General features: G+C 23.0%; 1 protein-coding gene across 3 annotated transcripts in view; it reads right to left on the bottom strand.

Annotated features, from left to right (window-relative positions):
- The window catches only part of LOC107996971 (F-box only protein 43-like), a 61,568-nt gene that overhangs the window by 34,815 nt on the left and 6,232 nt on the right, over nucleotides 1–20,521 (bottom strand). The window contains exon 2 of one of the 3 annotated variants that reach the window (XM_028666294.2): nucleotides 5,090–5,375. The exons of the other annotated variants lie outside the window; for them this stretch is intronic. Coding sequence (XP_028522095.2) covers nucleotides 5,307–5,375 — 69 coding nt within the window. The 3' untranslated portion in view covers nucleotides 5,090–5,306. Of the gene's footprint in view, nucleotides 1–5,089; nucleotides 5,376–20,521 lie in introns of those variants that run through there. 3 annotated transcript variants of the gene reach the window in all.

Genomic DNA, 20,521 nt, shown 5'->3' with positions numbered 1-20,521 from the left:
GTTGCCAAGGGAAGGCTTAAAAGTAAACAACGTTACGTCATCAGGGTCCCTGGTGTCTAGCTTGGTCGATGTGCCAACTCAAAGCTCGTGTCTGTTCATTCTATCTTTATTTCCCTATCGCCAAGATCTCTAAGCTCATTCTTCAGCGATATATAAACAGAGTAAGATCAATTCGATATGTTACAATTTGAAATAAGCATTGGTGGTCTTTCGAAGATGAAAAATATTACATACAACATTAATTTATATATTTCAAAATCATATAATCAATATTTATAATTATTTCTCTTTTGATTGACTATAATATTAAATATAAAAATAAACATGTATAGAAAATTATTTTCTAAATTTTTAATTTTAATTATGTCACCGATAACAATATAAAAATATCAATAATCATACATAATCTATATAGTTATCAATGTTAAACAATAATAATCATTTGTTTATATGAAGAATAACAAATTAAAAGTTTCGTATATAAAAATATCATATATATATATATATATCCTGGAAAATTTTACTAATGAATATAAAATTCGTAATAAAGAATAAAATAATGATATAATCAAGGATAATGAAATAAATTATTAATAAAAAACAAATTACAATTGTCAAAAATTTCAAAAGTTTCGAATAAATTGAATGATCGCTAGAGCGATTTCAATGCTCGCAATTTTGTGTACCCCATAAGAGGCCACACATTGGCAACCGATAACTGAATAATAGGAGGAAGAAAGAAAGGATATGGGAGAGAGAGAGACTTGGAAAAGAGAATGAGAGGGAGTGAAAAAAGCGGCCGAGCAAGAACGAACACACGGCGAAGCACGCGGCTTCTTTCCCGGAGGGTCGCACTGGTTATTCGGCCTGCGAATAATAATCATAGCGGTCGCCCTCCTGGTCGTTTCGGTTTCCTTTTCTCTTTCCCTCTTACGGATCCCTCCCTCTCTTTCTTTCCTCCGCTGCATAGCAACAAGGACCGTTTTCTCTTTCGCTCTTAAGGATTGCGAGAAGCCCGTCGTCCACACACGAGGCTGGAGAGGACGGAAGGCATGCCAGCGAAACAGAAAGAAGGTAGAGGGGGAGGACGAAACACTTTGAATCGAGAAAGTGAGAGGGTATAGGCCGAGCGTCGAAGAAAGATAGAAATATAAACGAACGCAGAAAGAGTGGCTGACAAAATCTCTCTTGGAGGAAAAGGGTATGGATAAGGAAAGATGATAAAGAAACGAGAGAGAGAATAAGTATATATAAAGGACTCAAAGGAGAGAAAAACAGGAAAATCTAGATAGAAACGATTGCGTTAGTCAAAGAAAATCAAAATACAAACTATAAATATAAAATTACAAATAATTAAATATTAAAATAATTTTTATATACGTTTAAAATAAAAAAATAAATATGTGTGTAATTATAATTTTAATTATATTGTAAATTATATATTGTTCTTATATATGTTTGTTTGTTACTGTAGATGCAAATTATATTATTTTTATTTTAACATTAATTTTATGTTGTGACTAAAATATAATATCCCAAAAAACTTTATTATATAGTATAAACAATTCATTTAAAATTATTAATAGATTATTATTAGAAAGTAAAGCACATAATGCCAATTTTGCAAATATACAAAATAGTATATATATTCAGGAAGAAAACAAATTAAAAGTAAAGTAAATCATATTTATTACATAGATATTGCATAAAATTCTTTTCGCGTCATCTAATTGTACAAAGATAAAAATATACAAAGAAGTAATAAAACTATTGATTCAAAAAAAATGCTTCAAATATTTATAATAGTATAAATATAATTATTGTTTTCAAAAAGAAAAAACTTCAAATCATAATATCAATATGTTTAAAAAAAATTCAACCAAATTGGATATCATAACAAAATATTTATCAAAATTATGTAAATAGTGAAAAGTATATTAAATTAAGAAAAAAAATAATTAGAAAAATGTATTATATATACATTCCAAAAGCATTTAATAATATATATTGATAAGATAGATATTTTAATTTATCTTATTCATTATATGGCAATATCTTGGAAAATGAATTTCCTGATTTAATCAGAAATATTTACATAATAAACAATTTGAAACAATAAAAGTATTAAAAAGTTAAGTTATGAGAATCATATAATATAATAAATAAAAATTGGAATATCATATAAATTTATAATTATATGTATAAATTTAGAAAATATTTTTTTTAGCATGCTTTTTGTATATCCGTTATAAAATATAAATTTTTCTAGAAAAAAAACCGAATGAATAAAGAGAACATAAAATATAAAAAATTTTTGATTTAAAGAAAATTCAAAGATTTTTAAAATCTAACTTTCACATTAGATCTAACTTTCACTTTTCTTTTCATTCTTGTCCAGTTAGAAACTGCAGGGTTAACAAGAAAAACATGAATCGAGGTTCTTGGCTTTGGTCCAGGATGCAAAGGGCTCTTAGGAGTCCATGTGTGACTCAGCAATCATATGGTTAGTGACGTCAGAGACTAGCAAAATTGATCGAACTGGTAAAAGCAACGACCGATAGATCTAACCGGTGCTTCTATGTAGTCCATCTGGATCCTGTTCGTGCACACTAACTCGCATTAGATTTTTCTACCTGCTAGACCGGATAAATATTTCCATAGAGACCTTTCGCTTTCTTGGAAAAGAAACATGAAATTTTGTACAAAGAGACAATGAATTATTGCACACTGACAACAATAAAATTATAGAAATAACAGTGATGAATCGTAAATAAATTTTTATTTATTATTTAAACGCATTTTTCTCCAACATAAAAAATTTCAACATAAGAAATCTTCCAAAGAAATTTCTACTAAATTAAAAGAAATAAAATATTTAGATTCTATTTATACAAATTATTATCATAATTAGAATTATATGAAACAAAAAATAATATTATTCATGATGAAAAGTATATATAACAGACATTATTTTCTCAATGTAATATAAAATCTTTAATTCATTAATAACAAATTTGATTTGAGATAAAAATAATTAAATTATAAAGTTATATATTTGTATATTTGTATATATATATAAATATATATAGTTATATATTTATATATTTTTTAAAATATTAATAAATATATTTCATAAGTCAATAAATAGTTATTATATTAATAATAATTTATCAACAATGATATCTATTTTATTTATCTTTATATAAGTCTATAAGTCCTTTTATTCTTCAATAAATCAATTCACATGGTTAATTTAATAAATTAAATATTTAAAAATTGTTTCAAATTTACAAAACTTTTAACGCATTTTTTATTTTACTACAGGAAAATAAAATATCAAAAATAAAGATTTAAAATATTATTAATTATTTTAATTAAATAATATAAATTAATATGATTGCTCTTTTAAATTTTACGATAATAACTTTTAAAAAAATTCCTTTTCAATATTTATAAAAAGATTTAAATATGTATTAAAAAACGGATTTTGTTAATGAATTTTAATATTAAAGGGATTTATCAATTACTATATCTATATTTTATATATTTATAAATAACATTTTTTTTCATCTATTTTTTTTTTCCTCTATTTCTAATGATCTCATTATCTTTCAACGCAATCTTTCTTTTATTATGGGGTGATAAGAGTACTTCTTGTTATCAAACTCATATCCCCATATTATCATGCTTATCACATTTGATATTTGTAGTTGCATGTAGATGCGGTTAAAATTATTTTTCAAGAATATCTAACATTCCAATTCCTAATATTTGTTATTCAAAATATGAATGAATTCCTTCTTTTGAATTTTTAAAGATAAAGATTATTATACTATTCAATAATTTAATGTAAATATATATATATAATAAACAATTAAATTTCATTAATATGCGCTATAGAAAAAGAAACATATATACATTATAATTTAATAAATTTTGAAATTAAAATATTTTGATAGTATACGAAATGAAATTATATAAACTAATATATATTTATAATTATTACGAACTTCTTACGAAAAAGTAAATGCAGTGTCAGTTTCATCTTAAATTGATTCGTCATCTGCAAGGCATTTTCGTTATTTAGCACGCAGATATGTATGCGCACGCACGTGTGCGTCGAGTGAAATAAAACGCGTAAGGAACTTAGTATTGTTAACATTCATTCAAGGTATACTGACAACTATTTCCTGAAAACCTTGAAAAAAAATTCTACAAAAAAATATATTATTGATATTTTGTTAAATCTTATAGAATAAATTAAATTAAATTATTAATAATTAATTAAATAAATAAGTTATTATTTACTAGTTAAAATATTTTGAAATATGGAATAGATAGTAGACAAAATATTTCACAATAACTATTCATCTTAAACTGATTAGAAACGGATTAACTAACTTTTCGATAAGAATATGTTTATATATATAGAGGAATAGTAGAATGACGATGCAAATGAAAAGAGAAAGAGAAAATGGTGGACAAAAACATTTTCTGAGCACAGCTGCTGCTCCACTGGTGAGGTTTATCATTCTAAACAGGGGAGATTTCTCTCTTTATGTTCTCTTTCATACTCAGTTCTCCATCGTCTCTTTCGACCCTGTCGAGCCTTTCTAACCACCACTTTCTCAAATAGTCTGTATTTATTAAATGTAATAAATAATAAACAACAAATACAATGGTTGTTAAATATTAACTATCTTTAATAATAAAATATCATTTGTTTCTTTTAATTCAAATAGTTATTTACTTTTAGAAATAATTTTTGAATTTTCATTACAAATTTATAATCTATTTAAAATTATATTTGTATATTTATAATTTATAACGAAATTTATTATACAGAAATTACTTATATTACTATTTAAATAAATTAAAAAATAATTTTACTAGATTAAATAATTTACAAAATAACTTTTTTCAATTAAAAATCATTTAAAATAAATAATTTAAAATAAATTTCATTAATAACTAATTCATAAATAATCAAAAATTGTTTAATTAATTATAAAATCCGTGTATAAATTAATTTTCAATAATTGTATTCTTAAATAATAATCGAATGTGAGATAAAAGAATGTATTAATTTTACATTTATAAAAAATTTATTTAAATAAGATACAGCTGCACTTTTTTTATTCCCAAGCAGCATATTGGATTACTATCTTTCGGTAGAGACCGTCGCCAGGGTTTCAAAAGCAAGCAAACCCATGGAACATAGGGGCAGCTGTCGTACATTCCTGTGTTTCTATCCCTCCGCCCTGAACATCGACAACCCTATATTTGTCTCTTTCTTATTCTCTTAGTTATTGGCTTTCCTTCTTCTTTCTTCGATTTTCTTCGATTTTCTCAAGGATAATCAATGATAGAGGAATCTAAGAAAAAAAAAGCTATGGAAAAAGCTTTCAAGCTACATTTGAATTCAAATCATTATATCTTAATCTTAATAATATAAATTCGATAAAAATTTTTAGATTAAATTCATTAATCTTTCTTATATCTGAACATAATTTACAGAAATGTACTAAAATTTAAAAATTATGTTATAACAATATAAAATTATTATATACAATATTTTCAAGAATATAGTATGCACGTTTTGATTCGTTTTTAAGAAAATAAAATAATGTTTAATTTATTTTGATTCACTTTTTATTTTCTTTTATTATATTTAATTAATTTTGGCATCGATAAATAATTCAGATCTATAATGAACAGAGTGCAGAATCATAAATAGTAAACTATTTTTATGTTAACATTATTTATGTTTATAAACATAAAAACATAGACAGAAATGTATTCTCATCTTACTTAATATTGATTATATTTAAAAATTTTTAGAAAACTAAGATATGTATCTATCGTTCAAATTTTAAGCAGATGTTACATTAAAGATTAGTAGCAACGATCCCTATCTTTCTATCCTTCTTCTCTTGACTATCCTCTTGAATTCTCTGCTTGCCACATCAATAACTAGCGGAAGTCGACGGAGAAAATACTTCTAAACATACGCTTTATGCATTTAAATTTTTATTTTTCCTTTTAAATAATTTTTATTCATTTCGAAAACACAAATTAAAAAAAAAATTAAAATAAAATGTAAAAAATTAAATTATATAATTCAATTATTTAATCGTTATGTTGAATTAAATACATACCTATATATTTATAAATGAATTCAATTTTACAAATATTGCATAAATTCAATACAAATATTGCATAAATTATTGAAATTATTTAATTCTTCACTTTTACTTGTGTTAATTGTAATTTTATGTAAAATAAAAATATTTACTTATTTATTTTTTCAAAGTAATAAATATATATAAATATATAAATATATATTCTTTAAATTCTGCTGAAAATAATATTAATTAATTTTATATTGTTATATTTAAAATTTTAAATATTTTAAAATATTTATATATTTGATTTCATAATAAATTTGAAATTTAACAAACGCATGAAAGAGAAGTATTAGAAAGGAAAGACAAATCGCTACGAGACGTTGCATAAATATGCAGCCCCACAGTACACGCAGTCTTCGCAAAAGTTTGCAGAAGTATGCACTAAATTTATACGCGTTACTTTTATGTCGAGTTATCCTTACGTTGCAGTTAATGCTATCTGTTCACAGAAGGGTTAAAGGGTTTCAGCAGTAACATACGCGATCTCTTGCTTGTTACTACGCGAGATAAAATCCTCGGAGATTAGAGTAGGAACTCAATTCGTATCTCCACCGGAAATTGTCGACCCTCGCCCCAGGCCAAATCTCTCGTTCGAATCTTTTCTCACTTTTACTATTGCCTCAGTTGCATAATTACGACAAGCTCTTTGACAAATGATAAAATCTTGAATAAAAATATATATATAGTAATTTCTTACATAAAAAATTGTTATACAATTATTACTATAAAGACATATTGAATAATTATTATTCGTATAAATCGAATTCAAAACAGTTTTATATTATATATCTATAAATATTTAAATCTTATATATAATTTATTTTTTTTTTAAACGATTAAATATGTTTCAGAAAAAATAATAATTTTAATTAAAAATTTGTAGATAATTATTATAGTTTTTATTTATTTTATTTTATTTTATTTAGTATTTTTAATTTCTTCATTATTCTCTTCATGTTTCTTACAAAGATAGAAAAAAATGTTGATTAGAATTAGATATAATAGATTAAATATTAAATTATTAAATTATAAATATATTTAAATTTTTTTAATATTAATTGCTTTTATATATTTTATTAACTGTATTAATAGTTTATATGTAATCATCAATGTTATCTTTACTTATCTTTATGTGCTTTAAGAAAAAAGATACATAATAAAAAAAAATTACGTAAATTAATTTGAAAAGTTGGATAGGATTAGATAACAAAATTATTTTTAAAAATATTTTTTAAGATATTTCTTATATTTAGAAAATTTTTTTTTTCAATAAATATCTGTCTTTGAGTGATTTCTTATATAATAAAATTTAATATTTTCTGATACGTATTTTAAAATATAGACTATATTTCATTAATAATATATTATATATAAATTATGATGTAATAAATATCAGTAATAGCGTTAAAATATCGATAAAGATATCGATAATAGAAAATAATTGGAATTTTCAATTTTTTATTATTCAAAGTTTATAAATGAATAATAATACACATATAAAAGGATAGAACTTTATTAACAAAAATGTAAAGAATAAAAGAAAATTCAAAATTCTCTCAAATATATATACATATACGAAAATTTTTTATTTTCTATTTTAATATGATAAATATATATATTAATGTATTTACTTAACATTTATTTGTTAATTCTATTTCAATAATTTTTTATTTCTAAATATATACTAAATTTTTTAATAATTAAAAATTTATTAAATTATTAGTTTTTATCTCCAAATATATTTTTGTGTATTTTTAATTTTAATAAATATTATGCTACTACAATATATTGAAAATACATTATTTCTCATGATCAGATAGAATTTTACTTATCGAGATTTATTGGAGAACAAATAATTTATATGATGAAAGTTCACTGATTCATCCTTCACTTTCTATTAACTTTCGTTTCAATGATAGAAGTTTATATTCAGATAAATATACTTACTTAACAGAAGTTCAATTAATTTATTTTTTTCAATATTACATGTTGAAGAATTTAATTTTAAAAATGTATAATTATATCTAATTATATATAAATGTATAATTATAATCTATCATTATTAAAATAATAATATATCAATGAAATGATATAATGGAATGATAGCTATAAATAAATAATATAATATAAATAATATTCTCTACATTGCAAATAAAAAATAGAATATATTGGAAGAAATTTATTCATTCGAGTAAAAACGAAAAATGGTAGCTATACGTAATATAATTCGTATAACGCAAAGAATAAAATAATCTGACGTTATATTCGAATAAAAATTTTAAGAAAACTTTATAATAAAAAATATTAAACAGATGACGATATAAATATTTAAATATTTTAAATATATTATAAATTATATAACATAATATTGTTATATATTTAATATAACATATTATATTATTATATAAGAACATATTTTAAAAATGAAAAATAAATGAAAGTCAAATAAACATTTCTATGTTTCTGATTTTTCCCATCAATCATTTCTTTATTCTTATTTCATTTTTAAGGATCGAATAACTGTACATCATATAAGTAATGAAGAGAAAAATTTTATTATTATAAACTTAATTAAAAAAATTATATGTTCTGTATGTATATAAAATTTTATAATAAAAGCACTTATTAATAATTATAATTTAAAGAATCATTATTAATTATTAATAATACATTATTTATTATTTATTATTTATTATTTAAATAAAATTTAGGAAATTTATTATATTGTAACAAAAAATTTTGAAGTTCAAAAATTGTAACTTTGTTTGTTTTTCTAAAATATCATTTTTTTTTTTTTGCTTTATACTGCAAATCAACATTTGAATTTATCAGATATCCTAATATTTTTCATTTTGAAATGCTTGCTTCTAAAAAAATATACTATTGAAACATATAATTTTTGTTAATCAATATAACACTTGAATATTTGAATAAATATTATTAAATTTAAATCTCTATTTGAAATTTTGAAATGAAATGTTACAAGTTTAATAAAATCTATTATAAAGTAAATTAATTATAAAGAATATAATATATTAATGCAGAGATTTTCAAATGATGATATGATATGATATACCAGAGATAGCTGAATTACATATTGTATGAAATTTTTTTATTTAAAAGTTTATTTTCAATATTATTATATAAAATATATTAATTCTAAATAATTCCAATAATCCAAATAAAATGTTAGAATCTGTTTTTCCAAATTTCAATTATATAATAAAATAATTTTTTATGTTTATGAAGTCATTACATTTTAAATTTTAATATATTTATGATATTTTAATAGAATTTTCAAATTCTAGATTTTAGTTGTACATGTTTTGAAAAGATTAAGAACCGTTGTATATAAAAATAAAATTCTATTGGAAGAATTTTTCATTTGTTTCAACAAGTTTCCAAAGAACGTAGACATATTTAAGTATTCCAATAGTCACACTACGCTCTTTCAAAGTCTTCTACCTGGACATTGTTGTAAATTAAAGAACTAAGTAAGAATGCTCTTTTCTTATTTGACAGCTGTACTAAAATTGAAAATATCTTTGAATTTTTATAATATCGTACAATTACTAAGCTTAACTATTATGGAAACTATTTTAGTGCTATTTTAGTAACTATTTTAGAAATTTGCATAATGGAAAATTATAGTTTTATTATATAATATTATTATATAGTAGTATATTATCTAGTAAAAAATACATTTTAAAAATTTTTGCTATTCTTTACTAAATTGTTTCTTTAAAATATTATGATAATTATGATTATGATGTATTGAATTTTTATAAAATACATTATTAAAATAATATTTATAAAATAAATTAAAAAATTTGAGTTCTTAAATAAATCTAAAAATTTCAAAGTTAAGCTTTACTACGCGGATTGTTTACTTAAATGTCTGCAGAATTACGATTTATCACCGGCAGGTGCGTTTAGTCATATTTTTTCATTTTTTTGTGTCTGATTACATTGCAGATGCCAAGACATCTGTTAGTTCGATGTGGAAATTACTAAGGATACATTTATAAATGGCTTATACTTTCAATTATTTCGCTAACAATTCTTATATATCGAATTATAGTATTTGATATTAATTATTTATATTTTTGATATTCTTTTTTTTTCTTTTCCAAAATTGAAAAATTATTTAAATCGAAATTATAAACATTAACGTTTAAAGAGAATAAATTATATTGTTAAATAAACTACGTAAAAATAAACTACTGTGCAATAACAAATTCAATATAAATAAATAAAATATTCTATTTTAGTAATCATTTTGCATCATATTAATTCTTCTATAATATTCTTATGTATAATTTTCAATATTAGAAAGGAAATTAAATTATGCACGAACTATTTAGCAAAGTAATTATTTTTTTGAAAGAATTAACTTATTTATTTTTAAAAAATTGATAATTAATTTTTAAAAAAAACTTTTATTCTTTTAAAAATCTTGAATTTTTTTATACAATTTTTACATCTTATTATTGATTTTATTTAAATTTGTTTATTTTTAATATTATTTTAACAAATATTTATAAAATTCGATAAAAATATAAAAATATTACAAAAATATTATATAGTTATAATCAAATTAGTAAAAGAACTAAAGAAATTAAGAACTAAATTATTATCATAATAGATTTTATTTAAAAATCTTCGGAAAATATCTAAATATCTATCTAAATATCTAAAAATATTATTACAAAATAAATTTGTTAATAAATTTTGTTTAAATTGTGAAATAAAGAATAAAAAATCTAAAAGTTCTAATTAAAAAAAAAATGACCTTTTTAATACGTGAAATTAGTTAGTATTAAATTAAAGTTTTTAAACTTGCAGCATCTTTATAAATTTTCTGCCGGCAGTGAACCGAAAGCAATCAACTGCAGGTGTACCTCCTCATGCAATTTACTGCGTTTATCGAGGCGCAGACATATTCTTTTTTCCCGAAATTTGTTCTTGGAAACCCGAAACCACAAGAGGTCGATGCCCTATAATTGCAGATTGCACCGAATTGCAATTCTCAAACGTGAAACTGATGAAATTTTATTTTATCTTTCAATATTGATTTAATATTAACTATCTTCCTCGTTGAATTAAAAATGATCTTTTTTTAAAAAAAATTATAACATACTTTTTTACACAAAATAAAAATTCTTTAATTTTGAATTTATCAAATTTTTTTAGAATATTTAATAATATATCATTATCATTATAGAATTTCAATTATTATATATATTATCTGATATTTATTTATATTCGTAACAATATAAATATCATAGTAGTCAAATTCAATTTGAAATTTACATGTTTACATTATATATATAATAAGATCACATAATATATATATGTATATATAACATATTATTTATTGAAACGAAATCAGAAACATTGAGAAATTCATAATTATGTGCATTAAAAAAAAATGAAATTAAAAATTATTTGCATCTTTTTGTACAGTATATTTATTGATATATTCATTATCAATTCATTCATCATTTTTTTCGAAATATTCGTTTAAAATCCAATATTCGTAACAAAAGAATTTTTTACTGTTTGATTCATTTTCTACCACGCCTTCTGAATAAAAATAAATTTAAATTTTTAGTTATTTATATATTGATCTGATTCGATATTGAAAAATTACTTTTTATCATTATTAATTTTCACAATTCAAAAAAAAAATTGATTCTACATTCTTTTCTTCAAAAACGGATTAATGACGAAGATATATTCTATGAAATATTAAAAAAATTATCTCTAATTTTCATTATCTAAGAAAAATCTCATCATTATCCGAAATTGTTTTGTCTTCATTCTATTATTTCAGATAATAAAGATTCCGACGGACCGCTGACTTACTTTAATTGAAAAAAAAGATGCACGTTAAAAATCTTAAAATGTGATGAAAAACGGAGGAAAGAAGGTAAAGCTAAAGAGAGAAACGTTTCTTGAAATTTTCGGGAACGGGTTACTGCGCGAACTCCTTTAACGGAAGTCTGTATTGAAAGGGAGTAAAGGGGGTAGGTTCAGAACAGGCGTCCAGTCGATGGCTCCCCACGCGATTTAATGCGTTTATCGAGGTATCGAGGCATTCCTAGTCTTTTTGCGCGGCTCTTGCTCCGAGAATCGTGGGACCAGAGCTCGCCGCTCGTTACACGCATACCAGCAGCAGCCCTGTGCGCAGCCCTACTGCCATCACCCCTTAACGCTTCGAGCTCTGCACTCGCTCAATCCTCCACATCCTGTGTATATATATATATATATATGTATGTGTATATGTGTGTATATATATATAAATATATATAAATATATATACATATATATATATATATATGTATATATACGTGTGCGCCACTGACCGCTCGAAAGAACAGAGACCGAGATCACAATACCGATAGCGATCGATCTTTCGACCATACGACTGCCAACTACGGAACATTCAATGGATCCTTTTAATTCTTTTTTTTTTTATTTCCCCATTTAATTAGGAGATTTTGCGAAATCGGTAGTGTTTTTTTCGATAATTTGACGTATAACAATTCTTCTCAAGTTGATTCGTTGGCTTCATTCGTTTTGGCTTATGGATTCGAAAAATTATACTTTATGGTTAATTTTAAAATCATTTTATTTTTTTTTATATATATTTGAAGAAATATTTGTTTCTTTCATTATATTTAATTTTAAAAATGGAAAATATATTATTCCACGAAGCTTATTAAATACATGCAGAAATTTGAAGAAATTTATATTTTTGTATGTTTCTATATGTATACATATATTTATATTATAAATATATATTATGTTAGAAACATTTAAATATATATTTATAATATGAAATTTATATAAAATTTTATTACAGTCATACAATAAATGTTTATGTTGCATTAAATTCAAAATTTAATATAAATTTGTTAGAATTAAAAATAAATTTGATATTTTTTATCGTTTTAATCAAAATCAAAATAAAAGCATTAATTTTATTCTATACTTAATATAATATAATAGCATTAAAAAAGCAATTTAACGATATTTACATTTGTTTATATTTTCTGAAATAATTTCTGTTTTTAATGCAATTATTATGATTTTTAATATTATATCAGTATTTGCTTATATATTTACAGTTGTTTTCAAAAATATCAACTTTCTGAATATTTTATACATATTTAATTTTTAATGATTTTTATGTATTCTATTTTTTTATTAGATATATATGCCAACCGTTAAATAAAATAACAATAAAACATTTATGTATAATAAAAATTTATTAAATTGATCTTTTTAAATCGATATATAATTTTCATAAAATATATGGATATGCCAAAATATTTTTGCAATCATTTATATTATTCAAAAACAATTGAAACGAGAACAATTTTAAGAATAAATATCTTTATAATTCTGATTTACATTTTATAAAATGATATATATACAAAATATAATATCTATTATGATTAAGATAAAGTACTTGAATTATTATTATTATTATTTATTTAGTTTTAACATAAAATAAAAAATTTTTCAAAATTATTAATGATAATAATACGATAATAATAAATTAACCGAAATATTTATTTATTTCAAATTGTTATTTTTCAAATTTTTATTCGAAATAAAATTTATATTTTAAACGTGTTATCTATCTAGGAAGCTAGTTATTTATGGTTTGTGACATTTTCCCATCATAGTTGAACAGCAATAAGCTTCGTTATCGAATTGTGAATATAGGGACAGTGTAAACTTTCCCTGATATATCCTCAAGAAATTCTGCGAAACCCTTCTAACCATTTGACGAGACTTATCCTTTTTGTAAACGATAGAAGTTTCATTGGGTTGCAGGAACAGTGCCGCGTGTCGGATGGTGCTTACGTCTCGCTTACAAATGTGCATCCTTCTTGAATTTCATGAATGCATAATTATTTCTTTGTATTACTTCTTCGTTACTAGTTACTACCAGCGAGACACGCAAATTTTTTACAAATTAATTCATCTGAGCATCGCCTGATATAATATTTACATTACTGATTCATATTGAACGAAGATTGACGTTCAAATATTTTTATCAAAATAATATAAAAATAATAATTCCTTTACATGTTAATCTCAAATACGCTATATAAATCTTGCAAATTCACATTTTTTAAATTAAATATGATTCGCATAATTAATCAAAATTAAGTAAATATTTATTTAAAAATCATTGTAACAATTGGTAAAATCGATTTCATTAATATTAGAGAAATTTATAAAATCATCCAAAATAGAATAGATCTAAAAATCGATTTTTAAAAAATATTTAAAATAAATACTAAAAGTGTATTTTTCAATTTTGTATAATTTTTATTATTTTTCATAATATATAACGATAAAAAAAATAAAATATTTTTAAAAAAATTAAAATTTATATGTTGAAAAATTATTATATTATCATATTTCAATTTTCGACTCAATTATGAATATGATACATTATATCATAAAATGAAAAATATTAATATTTTTTATATTTATTATTTACATTTATATTTATATTTATTAATTAATATATCAATAAAATAAAGGAAAATTGATTCTATAATAATTCTTCAATGATTTTATAAATTAATATTTAATATATATTTATTTATAATATATATAATAAAATTACAATAAAATTTATTTAGTTTTGATTATTTTATATGAATTATATTTTTTAATTTAGAAAATTGTTAATAAAGCAATGTTCGATCAATATTATAAATAAATATTTTGTTAAATAACTTTATAAAAAAAGAATTCAATTTCTCTAACTAAAATAATAAGGAATATTAAAAAGTATAATATAATGGAGAATATTTAAAGAAATGTATAAATATGTAATATTTGTAATAATATAATTTATATTAAAAATATATACTATTAAATTATACTGTAAAAAAATTGTATGTAAATTAATTTTTATTATATAAATCAAATAAATATTATATACTTTTTTCATATATTTATATATATGTTACAATTGCTTAAAATGATACATAAAATCATGCATTGACGACAAATATTAATCATGACGGCACGAAACGGTCACACAATTATGTTTCTAATTGAAATGAAACATACGTATATCCGAAGCTAAATTAAAACGAATATTATATAACTGTGTCATCTCACGAATTTATATTAACTGCGATCATCTACTATATAAACTGAATCATGTGTGAGAAACTCATTCACGATTTCCATTTTACTCGAACTCGTATAAAAAGATCTCTCTCCCCGACCGTTACCACCACACCACTTTACGCTTCATGAAGCACAGAGACATACACCTGGCCAGGTGTTCTGTACTACTGGGTCAATATGTGCACGTGATAATGGCGCTGCAGCACCGTTGCACTCCGGCAGAAAATTTCAGAAAAAAAATCAACGGTTTTTACCAAGTCCGGTAAACTTTCTTTCGCATTTATATTATATTCGAACTCGAAACGATAACTCAAAACTATAATATAATCTCTATAATTCAAAAGTATAATTCTATAAGATTGCAATTTTATTAATTTTTATAATTCTTCAGAAAAAATCGAAAAATTTTTAATAAAAAATATCCATTGTGCTCCATGCAATCATTAAAAATTATTTATCAATATTTCACGAAACAATAAAAAAATGTTCGAATAATTTTGTGAGGCATTATATATGTTACAAGATATCGGAAACCAATCTTCGATGTTGTTTTTTTCAATTATTAAATCATTTATAAACATTGAAATATATTGCGATACATGTATCGATTCAAGTGATGCGTTTAAGTCAATAACTCATACAACTATATGCTATGACTATATTATTTTCAATGTGTGAACTATTAAACCCATCGCTTGAGTCGATGCAATATGTTTCAGTATTTGTAAGCCACTTTAGTATCAAGTAACATAAGACGTAAGATCCCTATATATCTTGAAACACATTACTATCATGAATCGATTCAAGTGATGGGTTTAAGTTAATAACTCACGCAGTGCGCAATTATTATTCAATTGTATATTTAGAAGAAGAATGATGTTTTATATGAGCTATTAACTTATCTCTTAAATTGAAGCATCGCAATATATTTCAATATATCTATAGATTAATTTTTTCAACTACGAGCTTATTCACGAAAGTTAATCGTTTTTTATCAATTTTATGATGAAGTTTATATATTTTTTTATTCGAAAATTTCAATAAGTTGAAAACAATTCTACAATTATTTATTCAAAAGCAAAATTAAAATTATTATAATTAATTTATTTGGTTGATTTAATTAATTGTTATTAATATTTGCTTATTTCTTTATGATTATATTTATTATATTTATCAATTATAATTTGTATAATTGAAGATTGTTTTTTCTATCCATGCTATCAATCTTTTTTCGAAAGTTTCATTAATGTTAAGAGCAGTTTTTTACACATTATGTTGAATTTTTAAACATAACTATATAAAAAAATACTCGAATTTCCTATTGAAGTATGGTATATTTATCATAATACATAATTTGTTTTTTATGATAATTAATAAAATAATCAATGTATTGGATCATCCAGTTTTGAATTTAAATTGATGTATAACCGTTAACATTTAATTACTTATTTTTAAATTATTGTACGGAATTTAAAAATCAACTATTTCATGTAATATATGCATTACATTTCGTTCCCACTAAGCGAAAAAAAAACCGGATAAAATCCATAAAATAAAACCGTTTGAAACAATGTTACCGATTAAAATTTCAAAGCACCCACCGGAAAAAGGATCTGGAAGGAAATTTCCTTACGACAGGAAATTGGCCGCGCCAACTGTTAGTCTATACAACCATTCAACGGCTCTCGCTAGCCGTTGCTAATTATGGGACAATTCTTTTCTTCCTTCCTTTCTTCCTTCCTTCCTTCCTTCTTTCCTTCCTTTCCCTAGAACTGTCTTTCGTTCTCGAGCGACTTTAAGGAAACGATTATTCCAAGCTGTTTCATTGCTTACCAACCATAACGGATCAACGACCAAGCAATTATTTAATTGCACATTTTCTTTAACCAACTAACGTATCTGCGAGAACAGACAACGAAGCTTTTATATCCTTTTGGAACAGAACGAAACGAGAGCGACGAGTCTTTCTGGAGTATAGGTTTACACTTTGAAAAATTCTCACGATATCTCCTAAGGTAACGAATCCTTACGAAAATAAGAAAAAAAATATGTATATTTTAAACCATCTCGATTGTAAAGGGTTTGATGTCAATTTCTTACCGCGAGAAGAAATTTCTATGGTATCATGCAACGGCTATCCGAGGTTGAAAGAAACCAAAACAATCCACGATATAAAATATTCAAATAATGATTCATGATCAATCTTCAGATTAAGAAAAAAATTTTTAAATTTCAAAATAAGAAGTTGAATAGTTATATTCGATCTATAGTAGATCTATAGATATAGTAGATACAAATTTATCTAATTTCGTAAAGACAACTGGGTCGAAGATAATCCAATTACCTGTATAAATTATTCGATGATTTATTATTTTCGAATGAATCTAATATATAATTAATTCTTGATAAACAAGAGAATTAAAAATATCTATTCATTGCGTAATAAAAAAATCTACGTATATTTTTTTAATAAATGACTGCCAAAAACAATCTTTACAATAATATTCAATGTAATCATCTTGACAACATATTAAAAAATCATCAATTAATGAAGTCGATAAATAGTATCTTTTTCTAAATATTTATTAAAAATTATTTGCAAAATATACACAAGATTTCGTTTATATATTTAAAAAATGGTGCATTTTAACTTATAAAAGAGTACAGAATCGTTATTAAAATATAAATTTTAAATAAAAATTGTTTATATTATCTCAATCATAAATATTATTTTCCTCAAAATATAAAATAATTAAAATCTAAGTAAAATCTATGATCCATCCGAAAATTTTCTTATTAATTCTTATTAATAATGAAGATTTCAATATATTCGAGAGAAAATTATGAAGAAAAAAAATACATATATTTTACTTATACATACATTACTTACGTTATTTATTCATCAAATATTGAGAATATAAATCAATATACACAGCACGTCCGGAACGATTTTCTGGTCACAGCGAATTTGTTAGAAATTTATTAATAAATGGACCTTCATCTTTTTTTTTTACAACTACTGATGATTATAATTTATGAGTTATGGATTATTCCATACTAGAGAATAAAAGCAATTTGTATAGACTGCTCCACGTTGTTTAAATTCGTATTATTCAAAGACTCACTGTACTTACAAAGTATTCGCGTGACATACTATGAATTTTCAATTGCTTAGAAGAAATATGAAATAAAAAAAATATCTGAATAACAAAAATTTATATATTAAATATATTTATAAATATTGATAATAAATATTTAAAAAAAAATAACTTATTTTTCTAAGAAACTAAAGAAATTAATCATAAAAGGCATAGAAGATATTTTGAAATAAACAAATTTAAAAAATATAATAAAATTATAAATGATACTTTTAAGGAACGGGTCAAGAAACTTTTCGAATTCTCAAAAATCTAGATAAAAATACTGAATTTCTATCCTCAAATAACTTACAAAAATATTGTGATATCAATTTATTTAACAAATTATTTAACTAATAATAATCCAAATTGAATTAGATTCATTTTAATTCAATTGTATCATCGTTATAATTTATTTTCATGTATTACTATAGTTTAGCTAAAGAATAAATATTTAATTTTTTATTTTGAGTAAAAAATAATTTATTAATTATTTACTTATGTACTGAAGTTGAAAGATTCGAAAAATTAAAATTTATTAAAATTTTTTTGATAAAACTAAATTGTTCTTAAGAATAAAAAGAAAAAAAAATAATCATTTTAAATTTTGACATTTTCGTAAAGTTTTGAATTTCAGTTTTGAGAAAAATCAATTTAGCATTTCGGACATATTGTATAGCTAGTAGTAATATAGATAGTAGAAATATCGCATTAGTAACGAATCGCCAATTTTCTCAGAAAAAAAAATGCGAAGTTATATAAATACTAAAAAATAAGAGATATAATAAGATATAATAACTGAATACATAAAATACAAGCTATTATTCTGAAATTGTTGCAGATCCATATATTTTTTTCCAGTTTAAATTAAACATTGACAAGAATTAACGATCCAGAATTTAACAAAATTTTTTTTTGTCTCGAGGCAAAATCCATCACTTTCAAGTTTATATAGCACATATATATATATATCATAAGAACGTTTATTATCATAAAATTTAAAGATTAAAAGAATAAATGATTATAATGAAAAAAATTGAAAAACATGTTACAAGAATAAAAAAAATTTATTCTTATCGAATAAATATTTATTAATAATTTTCAATACAAATATTTATGCATATCTATAATATTGAGAATTATAAGAAAAATTATATGAAATTATTCAACAAGATTTTTAAATTATTTTAATCAAAATTCATTTTAAAAAAATATTTCGTTTACAACTTTAGCCATGTTGATTCGATACTACTATATACACATATACATTCGTACTTGCGATATAAAATAAGAGAATTTATTAACTCGATACATTCCACTACAAAGACAAATCGAGCATCTCTATCGATAGAAACGTTCGATTGTGCTGTTATATAGCACGGAGATAGAAATTTTCGGAGGATGCAAGAGAAAAAAGTGTTTAGCCAGCGATTTTCGTGGAACTAAGTCTCGGTTAACCACGGGTGGTTTGGCGTGTCGCATCTCGATGTAATCCTCGTAAAAGACAAAGAGAAGAGTAGCTCGCCTCTTTGTTTTAGCATCGAATACTGTAATATATTCGCATTGTTCTCTGCGGCCGGTTTTTGCCCGAGGGCTAACGTCGGCTTGCCCTCCAAAGGTAAAGATTCGTTGCGTCTGTGATGCGGAAAGAAGGGAGAGCTTCTCCCCTTGTGATATATCGGCCCCACAACTCACTTTATTGAAGGTATAGGAGTTCGTGTATATTCGCATGAAAATGTTAACACGCGCCACCCTCAAGAAAGTGCGAATTATATTTATATGAGGGGTTCGCGGTTAGATCGGGATCATCTTGGAAGGGAGCCGCGGTAGCGCCAGTTTCTTGTCAATTATGCAAAATCGATTAGACTCGAATAGATTAATAAGATATTACGTCTCGTCTCGAACGATTATCTCGTTATTCGTAACAAAAACATTAAAGGAAAGGATACGAATATGAAATATGAGAATATTAAGTTTTGTATTGTTAATTTTGACGATATGATTGTGAATTCAAATCATATTATGATA

This window comes from Apis cerana, linkage group LG13, assembly GCF_029169275.1.
Source record: "Apis cerana isolate GH-2021 linkage group LG13, AcerK_1.0, whole genome shotgun sequence".
NCBI classification, from domain to species: domain Eukaryota; kingdom Metazoa; phylum Arthropoda; class Insecta; order Hymenoptera; family Apidae; genus Apis; species Apis cerana.
This window is presented reverse-complemented; position numbering and strand designations above follow the sequence as displayed.